General features: G+C 40.8%; 1 protein-coding gene across 1 annotated transcript; it reads left to right on the top strand.

Annotated features, from left to right (window-relative positions):
* The first annotated feature begins 1,869 nt into the window (after positions 1-1,869).
* LOC127781522 (disease resistance protein Pik-2-like) lies at positions 1,870-10,899 on the top strand. Its single transcript, XM_052308486.1, has 4 exons — positions 1,870-2,928; positions 4,120-4,758; positions 8,146-9,121; positions 9,287-10,899. The coding sequence occupies exons 1-4, from the start codon at positions 1,870-1,872 to the stop codon at positions 10,108-10,110; spliced, it is 3,498 nt and encodes a 1,165-aa protein (XP_052164446.1). The 3' UTR covers positions 10,111-10,899.
* Positions 10,900-11,437: the final 538 nt, after the last annotated feature.

The following is an 11,437-nucleotide window of genomic DNA, read 5'->3' as shown; positions in this document are numbered from 1 at the left end:
CTCTCCTCTGTGTAATAAATTCTTAATTAATTTTGATTCTATGTAAAATATTATGGCATATTTGGTTTGTGATTGGTCGCACCTGTGGATTGACCTTCAACTATTTGGCGTTATAAGAATTACATTTCGATTCAATTTCTTTTTTTCTAACATAAGTTTTAAATTTGAGTTAAGAAAATTCCGTCTGTAAAAATTTTGAAATTTCCCAAATTTCGATGATTTCAGCCCCCATGGCAAAGAAAAAGGAACCCATTTCGAAACTACAAACCTAGGCAGGATGCAGCGTCCAAAACCACAAAAAAAAATTGAAGGGAAAACAACACTAGGTTTTACCTTTTCATTGAATATAGCGGAAGAAAAAAACAACCCCTAAAGACAAGAAAGGTAAAAAAAACTTTGTACACTTAAAATATTATGCATGGAGGGGCAGAAGGTCCTGCAAATGCTTTGCTCCTGCCATCGCCCAAGTTCACGCCTCTTCCTTGATCTTGGCAAAGAGGAAAGGTGACGTGGCCTCCTTGTGCTGAAAGATTCGTTGGTTCCTTTCCTTCCATATCTCTCAAACTATGAGGAGGATGAGGGTGCGAAACCTCTCTGAGAAACACCTATTGTATTAGCTAGTGTCTTCCACCAATCTTTGACAGTTTGGGTCGTCCCCCAATGCCCAGGGTCGAGCTGCTGGTAAGTCCCCTAGTCGGCTACCATGCTCCATATACACCTTGTAAAGCACTCAGCTTAATTAAGTCCTTGTTCGCTCTATCTCCTCTTGATGATGAATGCTCACATGCGTCACGCGGACAGCTCCACAAAACCTGCAACGACGTGCATCTATCACTGATGCCAGATGTTCGTGCTAATTAAGAATATGCTATCAACTTTCAACTCGAGATTTGATAACTTTTAACTCGGATTTAAAAACTTTCAAATCGAGATTTGAAAACTTTCAAGTTAAAATTTAAAAATTTTCAAGTCAAGATTTAAAAACTTTTCATCTCAAAACATTCGAAAATACATGTGTTAAAGATTAAAAATAATAATCAGAAAAAAGTGCAAAAGGAAAGAAAAAATCGCGAAAGAAAATAATCGTAAAAGAAAAACAAATAGGGCGCGGGAGGGGGACCAGATGCGCGCGCCACTAAATTGCTGGCGCTAATCACGTTTTTTTCCGTTTTATTCGTTTCTGACGATACCGCCCGTCTCTGATCGACACGTGTACGTGTGCGCCAGGAAAACAATTCTCGGGTATGCGCTAATTAGCGATCCCCTATGTACACACGCAAACTTTGCTTTTAAATTCTCAAAAGAAACGTGTTATTAGTATTTTCAAAATTCAAAATCTCTAAGTTCAAGTTATATATATATAGGTAGTACTCGGTGGTTAGTGTGTGGATAGATTTTGCTCGTAGCAGACAGGCAAAGTATCTTCATAATAACATAATGCGTAAGCCTTTTGCTTCAGTAAAGAGCTCATGTGTGTGTGTGTGTATATATATATATAGTCGTATATATAGACACTCCACATGTGAGGGGGCATGCATGTGGTTTGTTTAATTTATAGCGCAAATCCGACCCTTCGCAGCGACGTTGAGGCATCACTGACAGTCGTCGCGACCTCCAACTATAATGAACAATTTGAATACTTAATTGACGAAGTCTTACTATGAATAACGATTTCTTTAGGGCTTGACACTTCACAACAGGTACCACCCCTGGCAAGTCTTCATAAAAAAAACTTAGCTTACTCTTGGTCTTGTTGCTGGGCTTCTCCCTTTTAAATCCATGATAAGTTTAGTTCTGAATCGGCACAAACACTAGCATTGTCACAAACACACACAAAAACACATTGGGATTTGGGAGAGGAGAGCAACCATGGAAGCCACGGCGCTGAGCGTGGGCAAGTCCGTGGTGAGTGGAGCGCTTGGCTACGCCAAATCCGCGTTCGCGGAGGAGGTTGCCCTGCAGCTCGGCATCCAGCGTGACCATGCCTTCATCAGGGACGAGCTCCATATGATGCAGGCTTTCCTCATGGCCGCGCATGATGAGCGCGACGAGCACAAGGTTGTCAAGGCTTGGGTGCAGCAGGTTCGCGATGTCGCCTACGACGTCGAGGACTGCCTCCAAGACTTGGCCGTCCGTGTCGGAAAGCCATCTTGGTGGCGCAAGTGCAGCCCAAGCATGCTGCTTGAGCGGCGCAGTGTGGCCAAGAAGATGAAAGAGCTGAGAGCCAAGGTCGAGGATGTCAGCCAGAGGAGCAACCGCTACCGGCTCATCAATGGCTCTGGCTCCAAGGCTTCAACTGATGGCGTGCAGTCTAGGATTGCCGGTGCAACGACCATGTCTGAATCTGAAGAAACAAGGCGGCAACAGGACAAAGCTAAAGTGGATCTTCTTCAACTGATTAACTCCAGTGACGACAACCTAAGAGTGATCGCGGTATGGGGAACAAGTGGTGTTAACGAGGATACATCAATTATCAAAAGGGCCTATGATGATTTGAGGATAGGAAAGAAGTTTGAGTGTTGCGCCTGGATGAAGCTTATGAGTCCTTTGAACCAAACAGAGTTTCTACATAACATTATCAGGCAATTCTATGTGAATTCTCTTCAACAATCTGCGGAAGCAAAACAAGAAGCAGCTGATTTGGTGGACCAAATTCCACACAAGATGGCAAAGGTGGATGAAGTTGCTCTGGTAAACAAATTTAAGAGATATGTCAATCAGAAGAGTTGCTTGATTGTTGTGCCTACTGGCGTATCCACCATAGAAGAGTGGGATATGATAAAGAGGTGCTTCCCAAGAGAAAATACAAGGAGCCGAATCGTAGTGTGCACAGAGCATGTTGAAGTTGCAAGAATGTGTGTGTGGCGGGACAGTATACCACCAGAGTACAAGAATTTGTCTGAGACTCTCTATGCTTTCTATCAGAAGGTAATTTTGGAAGAGCTAAAATCTCTAACTGTTACAACCTCATTATTCTTGTAGCTCAACTTCTGAGGTAATTAAATTCCACTTAAATAGGATCAAATATATATATGATACTTAATACTTCTTCTTCTGTCCTAAAATATAACTTTTAAAGTTTAAATTTGCCTTAAATATAACTAAGAGATATAAAGGGTGAATTTTGGCCTAAAACTTCCCATGCTACGTCTATTGATGCACATAACCCACACCCCGCGCGCCCACTACAATAAAAGGTATTTTTTTACATTCCACTACAATCCTTATTTTCACTGCCTCCGTTACAGAATATAAACATTTTTTAGGTAGACACGGGTATTAAGAAAGTAAGTAGAGATTATTATACAATAGTTATGATTATTGAAGAAGAGAAAATAGGTAAAGAGAATGAATATGATTGGTTGAGAGGAGGTGGTAGATGTAGAAATAGCTTAATTTTAAGATAAATTACTGTGCTAGAAATAGCTATATTTTGAGTTGTGGCAGTAACGAAAACTGTAGAGATGGAGGGAATATTAGTTAGTCGATCCCGAGCACCGAAGAACCAGCTCGGCTCACGGCTTGCTTAGCCCAACGTACTCTAGTTGGCATGCTGCTGTTACCCAGATCATTGTTTCGTATGTATATTTGACGACTACATTCAAAGCGATTCACATGAGAATGGAATTTTAATCGAAGAAATTTTCTATCCTCATGCCGTGAATTAGCAACAGCTAAGCATCAAACCTTGCATCTGAACATTATAATTCAGATTCGAAAATAGGACAATCTGATATTTACTAATTTAGAAATTGAAAACGATTAACTCATAAAAAATATTTCGAAGTTGCACATTATAAAAAAAACTGTAATTAATACTTCAGGCAAGCACAACTCGTATTGAGATCCAAACCATACAAACATTATTTATTTAGTTTCTCATATAGTCCAAAATCTTTTAGGCCTTGTTTAGCAGGCCTCATTCCCATCCCATTCTCCCTGGGTGGGCCAGGATTCCATGAGGGATGGGCCAAGATTTCTGGCCTGCCAAATAAGGCCTTATAAGTTTTTTTTTTGAACAACGTAGAAATAAATTTACAAGCTTTAAACACAAGAAAAAAATTGTCTTTGGTTAAGGAAGGATATATATACACCTAATTCTTGTTCACTTGTGTGTAGGGTTCTCAAGACGGAACACTCTTAGTGGAGCCAAGTTCTAGCTCAAACATAACCACCACTAATGGTAATAATAACCTCACAGCTAATAAAAAGCTCGGTCGCATAGAGACGATGATAGCAACCTTGGAGGAATCTCAGCTCATTGGTCGTACAAAAGAAAAATCTGACATTATCAAGCTAATTAAAAACCAAGCGAGTCAACAATCTCAAGTGATCTCTATTTGGGGAATGGGTGGCCTTGGAAAAACTGCTCTAGTCCAAGATATATATCGAAGTCAAGATGTTAGCAATATTTTTGATAAGCATGCTTGTGTTACAATCTTGCGACCTTTTAATTCTGGGCAAGTCATTCACAGCTTAGCTAAGCAGTTTACAGATGAGAATGAGAATGGGAAAGAGAGAGATTTGTCCAAACTCTTAGAAGGAAAGAGATATTTGGTTGTTCTCGATGATATATGGGATACCAAGGAATGGGATGATATAGTGGCGCATTTGCCCAACAAAGCTGGAAGCTGCATCATAGACACCACAAGAGAAGAGAATATTGCTAAGCATTGTTCAAAAGAAAGAAGTAATGCACATATATACAAGCTCAGCGGACTAGAAAATGATCAAGCACTCCAACTCTTCAATAAAAAGGTACGGATGAAATCGCACTACTGCAACGCGCTATTAATTTCACTTGTTATTACATATTCAAAACAAATAAATAATACTACCTCCATCCCAAAATGTTTGACGCCGTTGACTTTTTTAAAAATGTTTGACCGTTCATCTTATTTAAAAAATTTAAGTAATTGTTAATTCTTTTTCTATCATTTGATTTATTGTTAAATATACTTTTATGTATACATATAGTTTTACACATATCACAAAAGTTTTTGAATAAAACGAACGGTCAAACATGTTTAAAAAAATTAACGGTATTAAACATTTAGGGAAGGAGGGAGTATATACGAGCTCGGTAAGCTAGAGAATAATCAATCACATCATCTCCTCACGAAAAATGTACTGAAATAATATACCATGCGCTGCTAATTGTTTCGCTTAATATTACTACTCCCTCCGTTTCACAATGTAAGTCATTCTAGCATTTTTCATATTCATATTGATGTTAATGAATCTAGACATATATATCTATCTAGATTCATTATGTCTAGATTCATAACATCAATATGAATGTAGGAAATACTAGAATGACTTACATTGTAACATGGAGGAAGTACATTTTAGTCACTATTACTGAGCACGCTTAGCTTTGGCAAATATCACCATGCACATTGTGTAAGCAGAACCTTTTTTATGGAAATAATCAAATAATATAGTGATGCAGCCACATCATATAATAAATGTATGTAGGTCATGTATTTCATTTTTGCTACTTTCAACCTTGTCTAATTTTGGTAATGCCCAAATTTGAGTAGGATATAGAAAGATTAGGTGAAGTCTGAATTGAGGCTTTACAAAATTTTGGTAGAGTTTGCTGAAGTAAAAAGTTCCAAAATTACCAAACTTTAGCAGGGTAGCGATGGTAGTGGTGTGTTGGTTCGATGCCTTGCAAATTTTAGTAATTAATGTCAAATTTTGATAAGGTTGAAAAGGCAATACACACACATGCCACAAATTTTAGTAAAGCCCGTAATCCACAAGTTTTGGGATATCTAGTGTATCCAAGGTTATCGGAAACAGATGTGAACAAAACTATGAACACCAATCATAAAGTTAAAGTGATACTTGAGACTATTCGAGGATTATTTTTAACAGAAAGACCATTCGATCGTTTGCCAATGGAATATTTAGGGTGTGTTCACTTTGTTGGAAAAAACATGCTAGTAAACTTTTGACGGCCAAATTTTGGTAAAATTGTGCAGTGTTTGGTTTAGGGCCTTACCAAATTACAAAGCTAACAAATTAAACACACAATTACCATCAAAATTCTACCAAATTTTAGTAACTCCACGACTTAGTACTATCAAAATTCTACCAAAAAACACTACCCAACCTTATTTTACCCTACCAAAATTAAGTAATACCATAATTTGGCATTACCAAAGTTTGATAAAGTTAAAAAATGGTAGCAATACTAAACAGACCCATAACTCTGATAGGCTTGTGTTAATAATAGTGTGTTTTGTATGTTGCCCTTTCCAGTTTTGTTAATGCTGAAGTTGAACATTATTGCAACAAAGTGAACGCACTCTTAATTCATAAATCTTAAGTTTAGTTGTTCTAAATTCTTGAAAATTCTCCTTTTGTTGATTTTAAGTAAGTGGTTTCTCTTAAACATCAGATTTTATCTGATCCAAAAGTGAGATAACAAAATTAAATCGATTGTGCACATCATGTATCGCCCATACTGATATATGCCTCCTAGCATCAAGACCATATCCATATTTATTGGCCAGATTGTTGGGACAAAGTCGGAAGTAAATTTTAAGAATGTTGACAGTGGTGGACCTTAATTAGTTACATATTCACCCTCTTCTTCCTCCGACTCTCTCTCTCTCTCTCTCTCTATTGGTTGGGTTCGGATGAAATGCCACACAATACAATGCACCAGATAAAATGTCACTCAATATGTTGCCCGGATGAAATGCCACTTTGGAGATTTTTATGCCCAACATGTCCCTGGAGAGAGGGAGAGGGGAGGCTCGCCGGGCGGCACCAAAGGCCTCGCTGGGCGGCGGCGCCGGCCGGCGGGGACAACTTGGGGAGGAGGATAGGGCGGACCTATCGCTGCGCGGCTGCTGCTGCTCACCGCGCCGTCCTCCTCCCCCAGCCACCGCAGTTGCCGCCTCCTAGCGAACACGCGGGTAGGCGTGCTCGTTGCCCAGTCCTCCTTCCCCGCGTCGTCGCTTCCTCCTCCCTCTGCCCCATCGTCCTCGCTGCCACTCGCCCGCCGCCCTATCCTCCTCCCCCCGTCGTCCCCACCGGCCGCGACCGCCGCCTCTCGGTGAGGCCTCCTGCGCTGCCCGGCTGGCACTCCCCTCTCCCTCTCTCTCCAGGGACATTTTGGGCATAAAAATCTCCAAAGTGGCATTTCATCTGATAGGCAACGTACTGAGTGGCTTTTTATACGATGCATTGTATTGAGTGGCATTTCATCTGAACTCAACCTATAGAGTGCCATATCGTCCGTTTTCTCACAGAGACGATGGGTAGAAATAATCAGTAACAACAAGCAGGAAGCGGCAATGGCTCCGCGAGCTCGAGCAGCAGTGGTGCCAAGCAAGCAGCAGGGAGCGATGCATGCAAGGTTGGGCGAACAACTGGAGGAGGAAGAAAGGGGCAGTTTGGTAAATGTAGCAAACGAGATAATCCCTCTAACTATATGGCAAAAGAGAATGCAATATAGTCGACATAGTAGAAGAAGGATATATACCATCCAATTACGTGGCAAAGCTGCAATTTCTCAAGGAAGGGAACCATAGGATATTTATTTATAATACCCATATCCCTTATTGATATATCTTCCTCAATCGTTGACCGTTGGATAGGAAGGTCGATGGTATGCATTAGACAAAATTTATATGAGATTTACTTATAATGAATATGCCGTATTATTGATCTTCACCAAAGATTATTTCTTATATGAGAAGGTCTAGCAGATCCCTTTATGAGAACTTAAGTAATAGAAACTAGGAAACTCAATCCTTTCCATTTTCTTCAATTAATATGGAAATTTTTAGTCTCCATAGTGAACGGGTGTCTTCTTTTCAAGTCATCTTTAGATAGATATATAGATATGATAGAGAACCTAATCAAAGAAAATGAAAGTTGGACAACTTGATTAATGAAAAGAAAAAACACCTAAGAGATCGAAAGTCTAATACATGTGTCTGGAAGCCAAACATGATGTCAACAGCCCTCGGTTGTTAACAAGGTGGAAGATATCACCACAAAACAAGGAAGAGATATAGAGAATTCATTAACTAACTGAGTACACACATACGTGCATAAATATTTAATTTAATTTAATTTAATTGGCATGCATTAGTAAAGTACTTCAAACTGTCTCACTTTCAGGTATTTAAGGGAAAGACAAATTTGGATGAACAATATCCTGACTTAGTTGAACAAGCAAATCTGATCTTGAAGAAGTGTAATGGACTTCCCCTTGCAATAGTCACCATAGGTGGTTTCTTGGCAAACCAACCAAAGGCTGCTTTGGCGTGGAGGAAGATAAATGAGCATATTAGTGCTGAGCTTGAGATGAATCCAGAAATCAAGACCATTAGAACAGTCCTGCTGAAAAGCTACGATGGTTTACCATACAACCTCAAGTCATGTTTCTTGTATCTGTCCATCTTCCCCGAAGACCACAAGGTTAGCCGAAAACGTTTGATGCAGCGATGGACTGCTGAGGGTTACACAACGGAGGCACGTGGCAAATCTCCAATAGAAATAGCTCATGACAACTTCACTGGGCTCATAAGTAGGAGCATGACACTACCGGTTGCTCAAGAATCAATTAAACCTGAGAGAGGAATAAACTATTGCCGACTACACGATCTCATGCGTGAAATCAGCATCACAAAGTCAATGGAGGAAAACCTTGTGTTTAGGTTGGAGAATGGTTACAACTCAAAGACACATGGCACAACACGTCATCTTTCCATAAGCAGTAACTGGGAGGGAGACAAACATGAGTTTGAGAGCATAGTGGACATGTCCCGTGTAAGATCATTAACGGTGTTTGGGAGATGGAAGCCATTTTTCATTTCTGAAAAGATGACAATGCTCCGAGTGCTCGACTTGGAAGACACGAAAGGTCTAGTCAATCACCACCTCGAGCACATTGGGAACCTTCTTCACCTAAAGTATCTTTCTCTAAGAAGATGTGATGATATTTGGCAGCTGCCAAGTTCGTTGGGTGACCTAAAGCAACTTGAGTTACTAGATATCAGAAGCACGAAAATATTTATGCTGCCAAAAACATTTATCAAGCTTCAGAAGCTAAAATATCTTCATGCGGGTGGAATAAATTCAGTGGAACAGAAAAGTCTAGCAACAAGATGTGTAGAGGCTTTGAAAATCGAGCCAAAATTGTGTGCAGCATGTTGCGTACCACGGCTCTTGCATATAGATGGCCTCAACAGGCGTGATGCATGCAACTATTCATGCTGCCTTGCACCCAGTGGTGTTATGATGGGCCTACTAGACTTAGACGACGAGCCAATTCCTACACTACCTCGAGGGAGCAGGAAACTGAAAGGCCTGCATACACTCCGCGATGTGCACTTGGCATGGGGAAACACTGTTATACAAGAGATAGAGAGACTCACCCAGTTGTGCAAGTTAGGCGTGGTGGGCATCAACAAGAAGAATGGTCCATCCTTCTGTTCAGCCATTTCCAAGCTCAGCCAGCTAGAGTCATTATCAGTGTGTGGAGATCGGAATCAAGACCTACGTGGATGTCTGGACCACGGCACGTCGTCGTCAACCTCGCTTCCTCCGGAGAACCTGCAGAGCCTCAAGCTGGAGGGCAAGCTAGGCGAACTGCCACAGTGGATCGGGAAGCTCCATAATCTCGTGAAGCTAAGACTACTTGACACCAGACTGGAGGATGTTGATGCCACCATCAAAGTCCTCGAGGCACTGCCAAGCCTGGCCATCCTGCGCCTGTCGTGGAATTCGTTCAACCATGATGTGGTCCATCTCAACTTCCACCGGGAGCAGCAGGAAGCCACCGCAGTAGTATTGTTCCCGAGCCTGAGGGTGCTGCAGCTGCGTGGGATAGGTGACGGCCTCAAATCAGTGCAGTTTGGAGGAGGCGCAACCCCCAAGCTTGAGCTGCTGCAGTTTAGTCATAGCCCCGGCCCATGCGGCGTTGGATTTATGTCGGGGCTAAAAGAGCTCAAAAGTCTCAGGGAATTCATGCTGAGTGATAGACAGTACAGGGACGACTTTGTGAAAGACGTGGAGGAGCAGCTTGCCAACCACCCAAACCCAAACAAGCCCCTTCTCAAGAGGTTCAGTGTATATAACTAACACCAATGGATCGATCGATCGATCGAGGGTGTATTGCTCGCTCGATGTTGGACGGTACGCTGCAAGCCCACTGTAAAGTTTGACATTTGAGCTGTATCTCTTATTCTTATTTATCTACAAGTCTGAGTGTTCTAGTTCAGTGACTCATATTGTATTACTGCTGCTCATATCGTGTATATATACTCCAGTTCAGTAGTAGCAGATGTACTCTCCTTCAAAAGAGAATAGAAACAGATCTTGTGTCTCGCCTTGTCCTAACAATAACATACGCGAGCACTGATCTAGCTATTGTTGTATTCGTGTGTTTAGTCCCGCGTAGCCTGGCATGCAGGTTCATTATTCAGTTATGTGTTGTATTCGTCAGTGAGTGTGTTCTACTGCATATATATATGACTGAGTTATACGTGCATATATTTTGGCAGTCATCTCATGATGTATTGTTGTCTCTATGTTGTCCTTCTGAGTCATCATGTATCTTAGGGTGTGTTTAGTTCCTGAAAAAAGTTGAAAATTTGAAGAAAGTTAGGAGTTTGGAAAAAAAGTTAGAAGTTTATGTGTGTAGGAAAGTTTTTGATGTGATATGATGTGATGGAAAGTTGGGAACGGGGAAACTAAACACGGCCTTACAAACTCCTAGCTGTTCATCTACCTACTGGCTACTGCTCTCTTCCTCAGTTCAATATTTTGAGCAACTAATCAATCTACTACTGTTTCTCAGAATAATTGGATTGCTCAGCTCTGCATCACCTGATGAAACTATGTAAAGTGTAAACATACATACAAGTTCAATTCCAGTACTCTTCCATATCCGTAGCCTTTGAATCGTCAAATTGTTCAGGCGCCTTCCATCGGACGTGCATGCGTTTTACATGCTCGCATATGGAGGTCGATTCCTGGATTTCTTTTCCTCTTCTTTGTATATAATACATTCTGAAATTATTTAGCATCTCTTTGGAGACATCCAATAAAACTGAAACGATGTAGCTGCATGTAAAAGATTGCCATATATTGCCTCTATCATTTGACAAATTTGGGTTCCGATTGTCGATAACAAATTAATACTTACCACTCAACGTATTGATGTGGTTTAATCAGTTGTTATTTCGGCATGTCATCACCATTTTATAAGCCAATATTGACATGTCGAGCTCCCCCAAAAGAGTGCCACACAACTAGTATGTAGCTATTTAGCCACCAAGAGTTCATTTGCACAAAATCTCTCCAATAATTGCATCAGATTGCATTGCAGAGTCAAACATGTTGCAGAATGCAGCTCCAGCACCACAAAAATGAAGTGCAGAGGAATAGATCACCAAACATTTATTTT

This window comes from Oryza glaberrima, chromosome 8 (genome assembly GCF_000147395.1).
Source record: "Oryza glaberrima chromosome 8, OglaRS2, whole genome shotgun sequence".
NCBI lineage: Eukaryota > Viridiplantae > Streptophyta > Magnoliopsida > Poales > Poaceae > Oryza > Oryza glaberrima.
The sequence above is the reverse complement of the archived record's forward strand: the minus strand, read 5'-3'. Positions and strand labels throughout refer to the sequence as shown.

Coding starts and splice junctions, on each gene's coding strand:
- LOC127781522 (XM_052308486.1), top strand. CDS start 1,870: ATGGAAGCCACGGCGCTGAGCGTGGGCAAGTCCGTGGTGAGTGGAGCG. Junction 2,929..4,119: donor TCTATGCTTTCTATCAGAAG/GTAATTTTGGAA, acceptor ACTTGTGTGTAG/GGTTCTCAAGACGGAACACT. Junction 9,122..9,286: donor AAATTCAGTGGAACAGAAAA/GTCTAGCAACAA, acceptor TACTAGACTTAG/ACGACGAGCCAATTCCTACA.